At 46.7% G+C, this 17038-nt stretch overlaps 1 protein-coding gene, 1 long non-coding RNA gene and 1 pseudogene across 4 annotated transcripts; 1 reads left to right on the top strand and 2 right to left on the bottom strand.

The window, feature by feature from the left end:
• Positions 1-781: 781 nt before the first annotated feature.
• Positions 782-16725, bottom strand: LOC120405185 (ribonuclease inhibitor-like). 3 transcript variants are annotated; one of them, XR_005598418.1, is made up of 4 exons: positions 16672-16725; positions 14274-14462; positions 10539-10709; positions 782-1372 (listed from the first exon to the last, which is right to left on the bottom strand). XR_005598418.1 is itself a non-coding variant. In XM_039538570.1 (3 exons), exons 1-3 carry the CDS (start codon positions 14540-14542, stop codon positions 1273-1275), a joined length of 540 nt encoding a protein of 179 aa, XP_039394504.1. In that variant the 5' UTR covers positions 14543-14581; the 3' UTR covers positions 782-1272. The 3 variants fall into 3 exon arrangements, 2 of the variants coding, with proteins under 2 accessions (XP_039394504.1, XP_039394505.1); XM_039538570.1 differs by lacking the exon at positions 16672-16725 and having other exon boundaries at positions 14274-14581; XM_039538571.1 differs by lacking the exons at positions 782-1372; positions 16672-16725 and adding an exon at positions 9342-9653 and having other exon boundaries at positions 14274-14582.
• LOC120405187 lies at positions 12625-14205 on the bottom strand. Its single transcript, XR_005598419.1, has 3 exons — positions 14097-14205; positions 13369-13622; positions 12625-12742 (listed from the first exon to the last, which is right to left on the bottom strand). It is a non-coding gene; the product is annotated as an uncharacterized LOC120405187 (long non-coding RNA).
• LOC120405186 overlaps positions 14716-17038 on the top strand; it is a 63192-nt pseudogene continuing 60869 nt past the window's right edge.

Raw genomic sequence — 17038 nt, 5'->3', positions numbered from 1 at the left:
ACAGATAAAAATTCCAATGTTTACTATGTGGACAAGAAAAGTCACATTTGCTGTTCAGACATTTGAAAGTTAAGTGTTACTTAAAATTTTTAAAGAAGGCATTTTAAGTTGTTAGTTCTCCTCTATTGGGGTAGGTAGCAGAGCAGTACCATGAGAGGAGTAGAACAGGAAGAAGATAGAATTGAGACCTTTCAAAATTTTGGCCCAAGCGAGGGTGCATCATTTGAGCTCCCCGCCTCAGGTGCCAAAATGTTGTGGGCCAGCCCTGCATAGTCTGTGTGTTTGGGGGTATTTTAATCAATGCGTAATAGGGCTTGTGGCTGTGCTGTAGCTGTGAGAGGAAGTGAGTGGCTATGAGGTGAATGTCGTCACTTGTGCTGATATATTAGTAGTTCACCAGGCATAACTAGAACAGCAGCATTTCTTTGGGCACATGCAACTGGGTGACTGGCCAGGCCTTAATCATCTCCCTATCTTGCTTTTTTGTTTTCCACTCCCAAATGGGTGTTCACGAGCCTTTGTGGTGACTACAGCACCTTTCTGATAAAGCCATGAGCACCCAGAGAAGGGTAAACAAACCCTCTTTTAGCTGCTCAAACTGTCATTTTGCCTGTGCAAGCTTCTTGACCCTGAGAAAGTGGTCTGAAAAGCATCCCTGAGGACTCCCCCAGCCTTGGCGAATGGGAGAATTCTTGTGCACAAGAACAGCACAAACTATAGAAAGAAATACAAACTCTGAAGTGCAGCATTAGTCTTGATTCATGATCTTTATTGGACTCCAGCAAAAATGACATAGAAACATCCATCTGGCATGAACAAATGCTGTAGATGGACATAGAATGTTGACTTAATGGCCTGGGAATTGTGTGAAATTGTGGGAGGGGGACGGGTAGGAGAAGAAACATACAACAAATAATGACTGAGCTATTGGAACAGAATCCACTGGCTCCAAGGATGGTTCTTGGGTCACCCCCCTGCACTGCCCCCCTTCCTTCCTCCTGCTCCATCCCGCAAATCAACTCTGCCATCTAAGGTCAGACCAAGCATGGAGCAAATCCAACTTCTACTTCTGAGTTTCTTGCCTCATACAGGAGGGTTGGGCCTGACAATCTCTACTTAGCTCCCTGCCACTGTTGCTGAAATATGATGCTGGAGTCCCTGGGGATGGTGGGATCTATAGTAAGTGAGCCAGGTCTTCACCTTTCCCTGGCTGCTGATCCAGCTAGTGGCAGGGCAGCCAGGCCAGAGCTGTGTTGGTGCACAGGCTCCCACTCAGTCCTCCGGCTGCATCTTTATGATCAAATCAGGTTTTATCTTTTTCACTGCATACAGCTCTACCTGCATTACTGGAGTTAGACGGTGGAAGTCCACTCTGTGGGGAAAATAAGGAAAGAAAAGGATGTTAGTTCTCTCTGCAGACATGATGCCTGAGCCCACAGTCCCTGTCAGTGCGTTGCCCACCACTGGGGTCTTTCCCAGCTGTCTGCCAGAGCCCACAGGATCTGTACCAATGTCATTCCCTTGCCTGCCGATCTCACTGTTAGCTGGTGCCTTTCCCTTGGAGAAGGAGAGGAGAAGCATTGGTGCAGTCTGTAGCCTGGCCTGCACCACTGCACCCCACTCACCCTGTGAGCTCTGGGATGGGACAGCAATGTCCTTTCTGCACGTAAAGGGCTAGATTGTGCAGCTACTCAGCACTCACAGGGAGCAGGGGCTGCAAAATCCAGCTTACAGAATCTCTCCATATAAGCAGAATTATCTCAGCTCTCTGCTACATGGGCACCTCACGCCCCCCTCCCCTCAGTAACTCAGATCTTGAAGGGGGTGAGTTTTAGCAGCTGTTGTGGTGCTGCACACTGGGCCTGACACTGCTGAAATGCAGGTGAGAGCTCAAAAATACGCCCCAGCTACAGGAAGACAGGAACATTTCACTTACTCTTGTATTTACTATTACAGCCAGTTCAGAAGAATGCAGTTTTTCTGTCTGCAGCGAGTTTGAGAGAGCAGGGGCCAGTGCTCAGTTCAGAGCATGGTGCTCATGACACTGGTAAACCAAGTGCCAGCTCTGGCCAAGGCCATAAGTGTCAGCTAAGAACTGACAAACTCATAGCTGGAAGCCAGACCAGCTGACTGGTACTTTAGTATCGTTCAAAGTAGATGTTAAATGTGTTTAGTGTTTAAACTTCACGAAAAACCGGCAGGAAGTTGCATGCTTTGTTTTCACTTATCTGTACCCTGTTATACTGTTATAGCAAACATCTGCACTGTATATACCCCTGTAAGGAAGTAACTCATCAAACAAAAAAGAAGTCTTCTGTAATGCAAATGTAGAACTCTAGCAGAAAGTGTTAAATCCTGCGCATTCAAAGCAAGTGGTCATTGTGTGTGAGTTCAAAGTCTCTACGTGCATTCCTCTTCTCCCACCATGAAGAAAGGAACCTACATCCAGTAAGCTTGGTTTCTGTGAGGAGAAGTTATAAATATGGATCCATGGAAAAATTCTTTATTTCTTCACTGTTTGGATTCTAGCAGGGCAGAATCTTTTATTTGTTCTTATTTTTATTCTCATTTGAGTTACCACTAGCCTAAGTGGTTCACACCCACACGTGCCTCGATCCTGCTATGTACATCTTCTAAAGTTAAGAACACAGGAACATAAAAACGGCCATACTGAGTCAGACCAAAGGTCCATCTAGCTCAGTATCCTGTCTTCTGACAGTGGCCAGTGCCAGGTGTGCCAGAGGGAATGAACAGAACAGATGATCATCAAGTGATCCATCCCGTTGCTCAGTCCCAGCTTCTGGCAAACAAAGGCTAGGGACACCATTCCTGCCCATCCTGGCTAATAGCCATTGATGGACCTATCTTCCATGAATCTATGTAGCTCCCTTTTGAACCCCGTTATAGTACTGGCCTCCACAACACCCTCTGGGAAGGAGTTCCAGAGATTGACAGTCCGTTGTGTGAAAAAATACTTTCTTGTGTTTGTTTTAAACCTGCTACCTATTAATTTCATTTGGTGGCCCCTTGTTCTTGTATTATGAGGAGTAAATAACACTTCCTTACTTACTTTCTCTATACCATTCATGATTTTATAGACCTCAATCATATCTCCCCTTATCCGTCTCTTTTCCAAGCTGAAAAATCACTCCTCCAATCTCTCCTCATATGGAAGCCGTTCCATACTCCTAATCATTTTTGTTGCCCTTTTCTGAACCTTTTCCAATTCCAATATATCTTGAGATGGAGCGACCACATCTGCACACAGTATTCAAGATGTGGGCGTAGCATGGATTTATATATCGGTAACATGATATTTTCTGTCCTATTATCTATCCCTTTCTTAATTATTCCCAACATTCTGTTTGCTTTTTTGACTATTGCTGCACGTTGAGCGGATGTTTTCAGAGAACTATCCACAATGACTTGAAGATCTCTTTCTTGAGTGGTAACAGCTAATTTAGACCCCATCATTTTATATGTATAGTTGGGATTATGCTTTCCAATTTTCAATGTGCATTACTTTGCATTTATCAACATTACATTTCATCTGCCATTTTGTTGCCCAGTCACCTAGTTTTGAGAGATCCTTTTGTAGCTCTTCGCAGTCTGCCTGGGTCTTAACTATCTTTAGTAATTTTGTATCATCTGCAAATTTTGCCACCTCACTGTTTACCCCTTTTTCCAGATCATTTATGAATATGTTGAATAGGACTGGTCCAGAACAAACCCATGGGGGACACCACTCTTTACCTCTCTCCATTCTGAAAACTGACCATTTATACCTACCCTCTGTTTCCTATCTTTTAACCTGTTATAAATCCATGAGAGCACTTTCCCTCTTATCCTGTGGCAGCTTACTTTGCATAAGAGCTTTTGGTGAGGGACCTTGTCAAAGACTTTCTGAAAATCTAAGTACACTATATCCACTGGATCCCCTTTGTCTACATGCTTGTTGACCCGCCTCAAAGAATTCTAGTAGATTGGTGAGGCATGATTTCCCTTTACTAAAATCATGTTGACTCTTCCTCAACAAATTATGTTCAACTATATGTCTGACAATATTGTTCTTTATTATAGTTGCAACCAGTTTGCCCGGTACTGAAGTCAGGCTTACAGGCCTGTAATTGCTGGGATCACCTCTGGAGCCCTTTTTAAAAATTGGTGTCACATTAGCTATCCTCCAGTCATCTGGTACAGAAACTGATTTAAATGATAGATTACAGACTACAGTTAGCAGTTCTGCAATTTCACATTTGAGTTCCTTCAGAACTCTTGGGTGAATATCATCTGGTCCTGGTGACTTATTGCTGTTTAATGTATCAATTTGTTCCAAAACCTCCTCTAATGATACCTCAATGTGGGACAGTTCCTCAGATCTGTGACCTAAAAAGAATGGCTCAGGTTTGGGAATCTCGCTCACACCCTCAGCTGTGAAGACTGATGCAAAGAATTCATTTAGTTTCTCTGCAATGGCCTTATCGTTCTTGAGTGCTCCTTTAGCACCTTGATCGTCCAGTGGCCCCACTGGTTGTTTAGCAGGCTTCCTGCTTCTGATGTACTTAAAAATAAATGCTATTACTTTTTGAGTCTTTGGCTAACTGTTTCTTAAATTCTTTTTTGGCCTTCCTAATTGTATTTTTACACTTCATTTGCCAGAGTTTATGCTCCTTCCTATTTTCCTCACTAGGATTTAACTTCCACTTTTTAAAGGATGCCTTTTTGCCGCTTACTGCTTCTTTTACCTTGTTGTTTAGCCATGGTGGCTCTTCTTTGGTTCTCTTACAATGTTTTTTTTTTACTTTGGGGTATAAATTTAAGTTGAGCCTATATTATGGTGCCTTTAAAAAGTTTCCATGCAGCTTTCAGAGATTTCACTTTTGGCACTGTACCTTTAATTTCTGTTTAACTAACCTCCTCATTTTTGTGTAGTTCCCCTTTCTGAAATTAAATGCTACAGTGTTGGGCCACTGTGGTATTTTTCCTGCCACAGAGTTATTACATTTAATTATATTATGGTCACTTTTACCAAGTGGTCCACCTATATTCACCTCTTGGACCAGATCCTGTGCTCCACTTAGGACTAAATCAAGAATTGCCTCTCTTCCGGTGGGTTCCAGGACCAGCTGCTCCAAGAAGCTGTCATTTAAGGTGTCAAGAACCTTTATCTCTGCCTCCCGTCCTGAGGTGACATGTACTCAGTCAATATGGGGATAACTGAAATCCGCATTATTATTATTGATTTTTTTATTTGAATAGCCTCTCTAATCTCCCTGGGCATTTCACAGTCACTATCACCATCCTGGTCAGGTGATCAGTAATATATCCCTACCTATATACTTATTATTAGTGTATGGAATTTCTGTCTTATTATCTATCCCTTTCTTAATGATTCCCAAAATTCTGTTTGCTTTTTTGACTGCTGCTTCACATTGAGTGGATGTTTTTCAGAGAACTTTCCACAGTGACTCCAAGATATCTCTCTTGAGTGAGAGCCCCATTATTTTATATGTTTAGTTGGGATTTGTTTTCCAATATGCATTACTTTGCATTTATTGACACTGAATTTCACCTGCCATTTTGTTGCCCAGTCACCGAGTTTTGTGAGATCCCTTTGAAGCTCTTTGCGTCTGCTTTGGACTTATCTATCTTGAGCAGTTTTGTATTATCTTTTTCCACCTCACTGTCTACCCCTTTCTCCAGATCATTTATGAATATGTTCTTCTCCATTTGTGTTTAACTTTAATGTGATCAATTTGGTTCCCTGTTCTGTGATCAGATGACCTCCATATCTCCCACCTTTTGAAATTATAGATCATAACTCACTTGTACATATATTTTTACCTGCTTTAACCCTTGAATAATGCATTTATTTTTCTTGGGGTATGTCTACACAGCAATGTAAGTCTAGGGTGAGTGGGACTTGAGTCAGCAGACCTGTGTCAGAGAACCCTGAATTGAGAATCCACACTGCATTTTAACCCTAAATAAAGAATTTTCTGACCAGTGCTCTAATCTAGGGCTCTGTAGTCCACTCTGCAGTGCACAGACCCAAGACAAAGTAACCCTATCCCAGAGTACCAAGCACATCTCCCCCTCCCACTCCCCCATCCCAATGTTGACACTCAAGCCCTTTTAATGAGTTGCACTGTGGGAAAACTCTATTGCCCTCCCTATTTCCTAACTGTGACAGTGCTGTTGATGGGATTCAGGTGCCCATAAGGACACATGAGCACATCAACTGCATAACTAGCTCCTTTGGCAGCTGTCTCAGTACAGTGACTGCAGTTTGTGAAAGCTTTATACTGAACAACCATCTAATGTGAGAGTTGGGCCCTGCACCTCTAAGCTGAGTCACACTGGCAGGAAAATGCCCATGTGCTCCAGTTCTAGGGATAATTAGGACGTCAGTCTCCAGGTCTGTCAAACTATTCTAATGAAACTTTGCCATTCTTCATTTTTAAAACAGGATATTCAATTAAGCTGTTTTTGTTTGTTTGTTATTTTTGTTGGTTTGGTTTTATGTTTGACAAAAACAAATTTTCAGAGGGAAAACGCCCACCCACCCTAGGCTGGCTGCTGCCAGTGAAGTTTTATCCCCAGGGCTTGGGGTGCAGTGTACTTCAGCAAACCCCAGGGATCCCTTTTCTGTGCCCCCACAACACCCTGTGAGGCAGGGATAAGAGATCCCTGGGAGGCTGAGAGGAAGTTTTGGGGCTGATTCCCACTCCCCACCCTCACAGTGCACACTGCCTGGGCACTTCTGCATATGAAGCCCAGGGAACCCTGGGATACATCTGGAGAACTTCTGGGAATGAGTCAAGCCAGGGCCACATGCACACAGGAAAGCAATAGAACTCAGACTCTAGGTCCCAGCTTAACACTGGCTCGGACCCTTCAGACTTTCAGGGTCCTGTGACCCTAGGTTCAAGCCCTAAATTAACACAATTGGTGTGCGGACACAAAGGGGGTTAGGCTTGAGCCCAGGCTCAAGTCTGGACTTACATTGCTGTGTAGACATACCCTTACTAATAAATCTCTAAATAGCTTACTATAGGATTGGCTGCCAGCTTCTTTGGTGTCAGATCTAGGATGCAAATCGAACTCGGTGAGTGACTAGTCTCTTGGGAGGTGCCCACGCTCCTAAGTCCCCCATACAGCTTGACAGTCCTGTTCTAAGGAAAGGGATGTGCTAGTGTAACCCACCATACCCAGTATGGCTCTGTCCCTCTCTAGTGGCTGGACCACATGGAAGCGTTGTGCTAAAATCACTAGAGTTTGTAATACTGACATTTCCCCAACCCTGTACCTGAAAACATGATGAAAGGCGAAAACTAGCAATTTTTCCTTTATTAAAAATGGCCACCATCTCCTCTTACTGGAAATGAGGAAGAAAAAAAATGTGTTCCTTAAGAGAAAAGAAACCTTCCTGGTTTTTAACCAGCCAAAAGAAAAATGTGTTCTTTTAAAATCCTGAGTGCTTTTGGTTTAAACTGATCCCACGACTGCCACCATGTCAGGATTCCCCTCACACACTCAGAACTCTGGGGTACAGATGTAAGGACCCGCATGAAAGACCCCCTAAGCTTATTTCTACCAGCTTAGGTTAAAACTTCCCCAAGGCACAAATTCCTTTCCTTGTTCGTGGTCGGTACGGCTGCCACCACCAAGTGATTTACACAAAAATTCAGCGAAGGGTCACTTGGAATCTCTAGCCCCCCAAAATATCCCCCCAAGCCCCTTCACCACCTTTCCTGGGGAGGCTTCAGAGTAATAAACCAACCAATTTCTTTAGCAATGTGAGCACAGACCTGACCCTTTGTCTTCAGGACACTGAAATCAATCAGGTTCTTAAAAGAAGAACTTTATAAAGAAAAAAATAAAAGAATCACACCTGCAAAATCAGGATGGAAGGTAACTTTACAGGGTAATAAAAAGATTTAAAACACAGAGGATTCTCCTCTGGCTCAGCTTCACAGTTACAAAAACAAAATTCACAAGCTAAAACAAAAGATAACCTAATGCATTTCCTTGCCCTACTTATATTTTCAGATGATATTGTACCTGCTTGGCTTCTCCCTCCATCTGGAGAGGGAGCAACAAAAGAGAAGAACAACAAATCCTCCCACCCGCAGATTTGAAAGTTTATCTTCTTTCCTCATTGGTCCTTCTGGTCAGGTGTCAACTAGGTTATTTGAACTGCCTAACTCCTTACAGGTAAACCAATCTAGTAGAGCTGCCAAGGAGGGATTTTACGCTACTACAATCATAAAGGTTGCTACCCTTCCCTCTATATTTATAACACTGGCTACCATTTCCCTACAGTCCATCTGCTCGTGGAAAGTGAGGCTGCCCTTGATAAAGTTGGCTGCCACCTCCCGCTGTTTACATTGAGATGGAAGCCATGCCCACAGGCAAAATGGCTGCCACTCTGGTTTGGGGGCTAGACAGGACATAAGGACTGTGAGGAGCTCCAAGGACAGGGCTAAAAGTAGATGGAGTGAGGGGGATCAGGGAAATGAGGGGGAGAAGGAGGCAGATTTAGGGGCGCAGGAAAATGGGCTGCAGGGCGATGTGGAGGACAGGAAAGAGCGGATTGCAGGAGGCATCTGGAGGAAGAGGAGGAGTATTTCGGGGGCTCTGACAGAGATGTGGTGGTTGGGGGATCAGGGAAGTGCTGCTTCTTAGAAAAGGCTAAACCAATCCCATAGTATGTTTACTGTGACTTTTTTGCTTATATCCTTATTTGAATAAGTTTCAAGTTCTTTAATATGCATATCTGTAACTCACCAACCCTAAATAGTAATATATATTCTTTGTGCAAGTGTGAATCAGGAAAAAAATATGGAGGGTAGAAAGTCAAGACAATGATAGGAAAGGGATAGAAGCTCCTCTACATTATGGGTGAGGAGAGATTAAATGCAGGCTCCATCTGAGCAACCAGGGAGAGACATGCATTTTTGTGTACACTGAATATTGATTTTTCAATCTGTTATTTTACTCACGCTGGTGTAGTAGGAAGAGAGGTTGAGACATAAGCCCTTGTATCAGAGGCCTGAGGCCTGGGCTAAAGTAGTGGTCAAAGCTTTGCTAATATAAAGCAAAGTCAGGCTGTGAACTGGAGGCAGGCCCTGCTCACAGAATCTGGCAAGAACAGGGCTGATATTGCAGAAATACATTCTTAAGAAGTGCTAGGCACCGAACACACCCACAAACACATTCCAGAAGGGTGGTACCAGAACACCTCAGTACTGACACATTCCCCACAGATAACATGAACACGTTGACCCATTGTAAAGATAGGATCAGGATGACAGAATGATGAATAGAGATGTCTGGATCGAACCAACAGGTGGCACCTAGCCATGTCAGAGGGGCAATACATAACTTGTTTGTATCGGTGTATAAAATGAAGTCTCAGAGGGAATGTCTTTCGCCCGTCAAGAAGAAAATGGAAAGTCCCGCCATTCACTGAGCTGCATCCATTATCACAGGCATACACGTGCTAGTGTAACTGTAGACATTGATCTGGGAAGCTAGGACAATGGTTCATTGGCAATAAACCTGACCAGGTGTCTTTGATACTGAAATGGGTCTTGTAGTCTCACTGGGTGGTTCGATCGAGGTCTGCTGTGCCAAATATCTGCACAGAACTGAGACAGCACACAGAGAGAACAGACATGCAGCCAAATATCTGACTACATTTGACAAAGGAGTAAAAGGGAGTTAAAAAGTCAAAAGACACTAAAACCAAAAAAAAAACCCACGCCACATTAGGATTTTTTTGGCAATCTCTATGAGTTTCAGGGGTCTAACTCATGATTTTTGCTCTCTTGATGTTGGCAATACTGGGTTGTAGTTTTTATTGTATTAAAATAATAGTGTTTTTAATTTCAAAATATGCTGCATCTGGAATTTGCTAAAAACCACTGGACACTGTCCTCAACTGCACCAAGTTCACACTCAGCGCTGATGAGGAGACTGAAGAAACTGGTTATAAGCCACATCTGCACTCCCTGATCCTGGGCCAGGTAGGGGACAAAATGGCTTCTGGTCTAACAGAGAGGAACCTCAGGGCTGCCCTAAGTTACCTCAGATGCTGGGCCGGCCTAGGAGAGGTGGAGCACCATGCACTCTGCCCCGGACATACACCTCCATGCTCCTCCACACCCTGTACATGGGGGCAGGGGGATGCAAGCAATGGGTGGTACAGAGTTTGCTATACCTGCTTTCTACCACCTGAGGATTATCCTGAGTCAGGGGGATCCTTGGCTACCCCTTTAGGGCAGTTGTCCAGCTGCTTTCCCTGCTCAACAGGAGCTTAGGCCTGAGCCCACTACATTCTTCAATTGTTTAACTAGTAAAATATAGGCAGTGAACACATCAGTGGGTCTCTGTTCTTTGCCTGGGGAGCAGAGTGGGGCTGGTCCGTGGCTGGGTTCCATGTATTGTAGGACATTGTGATCCGGGTACACTGAGTTTAACTCACAACATCAGTGTTTCCAGGAACTGGCTAAAGGGAGCCAGCTGTTACTTACCCTAGTGTGTGTAGTTTGCAGTTTGGATGTTTCAGCCCCTCACACAGCCGCTGCATTCCTGAATCCTCCAGACTGTTTGCCACTAGACCTAGGAATGTCAGGGTCTGGCTGGTGCTGAGAACAGAGGAGAGATTCTCACAACACGCAGCTGTGAGACCACAATAGTGAAGCCTGCAAGAGACAGATATATACAGAGTAAAATGACTTGCGTATGCCCCATTCTCTGCATTTCCCTTCACTGATACCCATGTGTATCTCCAAAGGGATTCTTAATTCAAGACAGTGGCCAGGAATATCTATTATCTATTTATTTTGATTGAAATAATAATAAAAGACCCCTACTGAAAGTTTAGACCCTTATGATATAATTAATTATATAAACCCCACTATGTTAAGAGAATATTACGGCTGCAAGATCAAGCACCCAAAAGTTAGGAACCGCCAAGCTTTAGGCAGCCTAGGCAACCTTAATTTAGCTCCTTTCTGTGTGTACATTTTGATACAGTCTGGTCAGGGAATTCTGGTTGCTGCTGGTGCTGGGAGTGGGGTGGGGAGAAGTGGTGTGGAGCTCTCCCTTTTCCCTAACCACTCCTGTGGTGCATCCATCTTCCGGCCTGCCTCCACCTGGAGATGCTGCTGAATTGTTGCCTTTCTTCTTTGCAAGTGCTTTGGGGTGCATGTGCTCCCCATCAGCCTTCCCTCTCCTTTCTCCCCTCAATTTGCATTAGTGGATTGGTGGACCTCCTCCTCTTCCCTCTGCCTTCCCAGCAGTCCTTTCGACCCCCACCCCACATAATGCTTGCTTGCCGTCCCCATCTCACGCGGTCCCCCTTGTGATCCACTTTCCCCCATGGTGTGTTGCCTGTTTCCCCTGCCCTTCCTACTCACCTGCACACACCCCACACACTTATATGCTCTCCTTCACTCCCAGTCAGCTGTAGAAGGAGACTCCACACATACACACCCAAACCGTTTATCTGATTAATTCCCCAGTTGACCTTTGCTCCCTCCTCACCGCACTGCAGTCTAGTGGGGAGAAGACGTTAGATTCCCCCGTCCCCTTTCTTCTATATCCCCCTCCAGTGGCTGTTCCTGTCGCCTGTCCTCAATGGCAGACCCTGACCCAGCCTCAGGTGAGGCTTCTGCTTTAGCGATTTGGTCCATGGGGGGAAGCTGGGAAGACTGAAGGAGGGGGACCCCTGGACATGGCTGACATCCCCCTCAGCTTTCTCCTCCATCTGCTCCCATGGCTACCACTGACACCTCTGCTGGTACCATCATCATCCCCTCTGGGACAGCAGCAGAAAGCAGAGGCAGGGACTCTGCTGCCAAACCCACCACCACCAAGGGAGCCCCTCAGTCAGGAAGAAAGGCCAGGGCAGAAAAAAGGGCTGTGGCCCTGCTACCAGCTGCAGCTCCCCCTCCCCCTGCCATCCCTTCTGGAGGGCAAAGGGGTGTCTGTGGGCTTGCTGATTCTGCAGGCTTCTCAGCTCCCACTGCGCTGTGGCACAAGCTGTAATTGTTCCTGGAAGACTCACAAGGCTCCAGGAGGAAGGTGCAGCTCACTCTCCAGCAGTGGGGAGATTTTGATCTTGCCCTCCAGAGTGTGACGGCCTTACTGGGGGAGGATAAAGGGAGCAAAGGGAAGTGCTCTGCAGCCTACCAGTGGACCTGCAACTTCCAGGACTCCCTAGTCATCTTTGGGATCGAGCACAGGTTTCTGTGTGTTTCTGTGGGTACAGGCAGCACCACCAGCTGCGAAGATCCTCAACTCCCTCAATCACATCTACATCAGGGGCAACAGGGTGAGTCTCCACAGGTGCCAGGTACTGTCCTATCTTCGCACAGGGTGTGTGTGTGCTCCTTCTGCAGGAGTCTCAATCCAAACCAGCCACCAAAGCCAGCTGGTAGACTCATCTCCCGTCGATCCAGCGGGTAATGTAGACAAGCCCTCTTGCTACGGGATACAGACCTTTCTGAAAGGACATCAAGTTCCCTCACCACTCCACACACACCTTTCTCTGCCAAATTCAATTAAAATTAAGCTTTGGGCAGTACACCACCTGCTCCTAATAACCAGCAAACTTGCCTGGTCGGTGATTTGCAGATCTCATACGTCTTTTTGTGGCTGCTGTCAATCAAGGGTTGGTGGGTGATGGTGGGGAGTGAGCTGTCACTACCACTTTCTCCAGAGACCCCCTTCTCTGCAGCACATTACAGCCAAAACATAAGGGGGACAGGTAAGAAGAGACACTGAACCACACTCACATGCCACCCCTATTAGTTAACCTAGTACCTCCCTTGCCAAAGCAGGATTGCTCTCTGCAACATGTGTTCCAGTGAGCTGTCTAGTGGAGATTTAAGATGCTCCAAGTGATGAAGCTTCCATCAGTTCCACGTGGAGACTGTTTCATGGGATAGTAGATCTCACAGCAGATCTGTCAGCGCAACACAGAAGTGTGTCTTCCCTCTCCATCCCACCAACAGTGAGTTACTTATCCCCCACTGTCCTACACCATATGGGGGAGAGAAGGGGCAGCTTCCACAAGGGAGAGGAACCACCATCATTATAAGATTCTCTGCAGGGCTGTGGGATGGGGAGAGGAACTACCAGTCACTGATTGCCACTGAAGGGTCCTGGAATGGCTACATCTCCTGTCACCTATTGCAGTGAGGAACCAGTGAGCTGTAGGTCTCACTCCTTTGGAAGGGACAGGAAGCTACAGTTGCACTGGGCAGGGGAAGTGCAGTCCAGTGGTGACTCCTAGAGCAAGGGGGAGGAAAGGAAAGTGGATGTGGTGGTGGTTGCTCTGAGAGGGAAATTACTGACCCAGGAAGTCTCTGAGTGCAGCTGGTGACTTCTCTCCTCTGGAGGGTGCATAATGGGTAGCAGCACCTGCTCATCACCAAGAGAGAAGGAAGAGGCTAAACATCACTGATGGTGGGAATAAAGAAGAAAACAACTAGCCCTGAGATGAGTCGTATCCATCTACATGCTGCCAGATGGAGCTTTGAAGTCTTGTTTGTGATGGGGCTAGTTGGCAGCAGAAGCACCTCAGCCCTCCAGGCAGCAAATCTGATGTTCTTAGGAGAGAATGGAGGGTGTGGACATTAGAGGTTAGTGGCATTAACTCCAGTGGTGAACAACTGCTGCAAATGGATGTTGATTTTGCTGCTCATTCTACTGGTGCTTTTGGGACAGATTTTCAGGAGAGCTCAGCTTCCAGGGTGCAGGTGTTTTGAAAATCTGTGCGGAAGTGTTATAGTGGGGGCTGCTGAGTGTTGAGCTTTTTTGAAAATCTGGCCTGAAGTCCCTAGAGTTTCCCAGCTTCTCACGGGCATGGGTGGGCCTTCTGCCTTGAGAGAAGAAGAAACACACAGAAATACACTGAAATAGAAGAAGGAAAAGCCAAAGATTTCCCAGGACAGTTTGGGGTTTTTTTTTAGAATGAGACCAGCATTGGCATCTGCTCTCACCAGCCCTGTTTGTAACTGTAAACACACAACCCCATTCCTAGCAGGCTGCACTTCAAAGGGTATTTTGACATTTACATTTACCTTTTCAAACCTGGCAGGCTGGGCACATATTGTGAGTCCTTCCTGCAAGTGCTGGAGAGACACTAGATTTTCAGATTCTCCTTGTAACTGCAGAGAGCAGAACCAGCAATGCACCCTGTCGAACACTTTCTAACAAGGACACCCGTAAATGCATAAAGGAGGCCAAATGTTACTTACACCAGAGTCTCTAATTTGCAGTTTGGGTGTGTCAGCCCCTCACACAGCAGCTGCACTCCGGAATCTCCCAGAGAAACGTTATTATCCAGGTACAGCTTTGTCAGGTTCTGTCTGGTTTTGAGAAAAGCGGCAAGATCCCCACAGCCAGCGGCTGTGACACCGCATCCCGATTTAGAGGACTTCCGCAAGCTGCAGGAGAGAGAAAGGTAGAGAAGGGGGATCATGGTGTGAATCAGGCTCGTCACAGCTGTTCTGACAGGTGGCCCCATCCCTCTGCTTGACTAATCAGCATCCAGAATGAGCCAGAAATCCTGCTACAGACTCCATCTCAAGTCCCACCTCTTGTCCAGTGAGAAATCAGCAGTGGGTGGGACTTCCTGTCTAAACTCCACCCCTTGCCCTTTACCCTTCACCAATCAACAGGGAGAATGGCCTAGACATAACAAATTCCTGCAACTGACCAATGAGGAATAAGATTTGTGGTAAGACTCCTTCCTAAGCACCGTCCCCTCACCCCTTCCATTGATCAGTCAGAATTCAGAAAGGGTAAAAATTTGCCCTTTAATTCCTGCCCACTCAGGTCCTGACCAATCAGGCTGGACTTGGTGCTAATGTGTCTCAGGATGGTGCGACCCAATCAGAGCAGCCCCATCCCTACAGGAGGCTGTAGGGGAGCCCCCTCCCCAGGCAGCTGGGCCAGGCTCAGAGCAGGAGGAGCTGGGAGATCCTGCCCCTCCACGCCCCCAGCACTAGCTCTGCTGCTCCACTGCAGGGAGCAGCTGTCTCACATCTCTGTGTCTGCCCCCGGCCCACCAGCTCCTAATTCTGACCCTCAGACCTGGGGAGGGGAGACAGCAGCCAGGCAAAGCACTGGCAGCATCAGACCCACCTTCCTCTGAGACCAGGGATCAAAGCGGGGGAGACAAAGAGAAGAAGATCCCCATGGCAGGGAGTCCCCCAGGGTTTGGGGAGGGAAGAGCCCCTGAAAGGAGGGCAACTGTGTGATCCTGTTGGCAGGGCCAATTCCAGAGTCTCTAGAGGGGTGATAAAAGCAGATTTTCTGCTGGCTTCTGTAACCCCCCTGCAGATCCTGGGCTCCTAATGGAGCTGCCAGCCAGCTGACCTGGTAACCATGGCAGCAGGCCAGCTATGACCATGTGCACTTCAGGGACCACCCACAAGTATGTCTGTCTTTGTCCTCCAAGGCCTCACAGTGAGCCCCCTGCACACCCAAACATGAGCCCTCCTCACCCCTAACAGCTGCTAAATCTTGCACATATGTTGAGACACCCCTTCCACCAGAACTGTCACTGGCACGACCTCCTTCATCACCTCATTTGCCTTAAAATATTGTTACTCTGCCCAATGGGGAGGTGTGACGGGCCCCCCAGGGTGCAACCTTTGACTGTGGGACTGCTGTGTCCCCTTTACTCTCAATTTCGGGTTGTCTCTCACAATGCCTTATTGGTGGCAAGCAGCAAACCCCTCCAGGTGCTGTTACCATTCAGTACAACCGCATGTGGGGAGCCCCACACCCAGCTAGATTCCATGAATGCTCCCAGAGCCACTCATGAATCGCACAGAGAAAGGCACCAACTGAAAACACCCAGCTCCCAGACTCCTATCAAGTAATATACTAGGGATGTAAATATTGTTTAAAAAGTTAACCATTTAAACAATAACAATTATATAGTTTAAATGGTTAACCATTTACAAGGAGAGGGGCTGGGGTGCAATTGGAGTCCAGTGCGGCTGGTGCTGGGGTCGGGGTCTGTTGGAGTCTTCTGAGTGATCTTGTTACTTGTGCCGTAGGTGGGGGGAGAAGAAAAGGTGAAGCCTGGGGCCACTGTGTTCTGATTTATACCCTTAGACCATATGCTTGGAAAACATAAGTCCAGGCATGACTGGTTGGCATTGCTGAGTCACCAGGCAAGGTTGAGCAATTCCCCTGGTGTGGCTTTGTGCAAGTGAGTCATTGAATTGTAACTCTCTTGCTGGACAATGACTGTTAATGGTTATAGTCTTTGGGGAGCTAGTATTTGGGTACCTCCCATACCCACAGCATATTTTAGTGACAACCATACAACACAATTCTCATAACTTCATATTGTGACAAAGTCCCTCTTCTACCTTGGTGGGTCCTGCGCTTCTTGGCGGATTTGCTCACCTCAGTGATCTTCTCCTCTGGTGGAACCCACAGTCTGGGTCAACTCCTCCTGTGTCTGATCAGGAGTTGGGAGGTTTGGGGGGAACCCGGGCCCACCCTCTACTCCGGGTTCCAGCCCAGGGCCCTGTGGATTGCAGCTGTCTATAGTGCCTCTTATAACAGCTGCATGACAGCTACAACTCCCTGGGCTACTTCCCCATGGCCTCCTCCAAACACCTTCTTTATCCTCACCACAGGTTCTTCCTCCTGGTGTCTGATCATGCTTGATGGTATGATAATTCCTCACTCCTCCAGCAGCACACCCTCTCAGTCACAGCTCCTTGTGCCTCTTGCTCCCAGCTCCTCACACGCACTTCTCTCCTCTGGCTCCTTCCCCCTAGACTGGAGTGAGCTCCCCCAGGTGCCTTGATTAGCCTGTCCTGATTGGCTGCAGGTGCTCCAATCAATGTAGCTCTCTCCAGTGCCTTCTAGAAAGTTCTTAATTGGCCCCAGGTGCCTTGATTAGCCTGGAGCAACTGCCATTTTGGTTCCCATGGTACTAGGGATTTGCTTAGCCTGGAGCTAACATACCTGCTCCTCAGTACTTTCCTGTAGCCAT

The sequence above is a fragment of the Mauremys reevesii genome, linkage group 4 (genome assembly GCF_016161935.1).
Source record: "Mauremys reevesii isolate NIE-2019 linkage group 4, ASM1616193v1, whole genome shotgun sequence".
Lineage (NCBI taxonomy): Eukaryota > Metazoa > Chordata > Testudines > Geoemydidae > Mauremys > Mauremys reevesii.
Note: the sequence above shows the minus strand (reverse complement) of the source record. Positions and strands in the feature narration are given on the sequence as shown.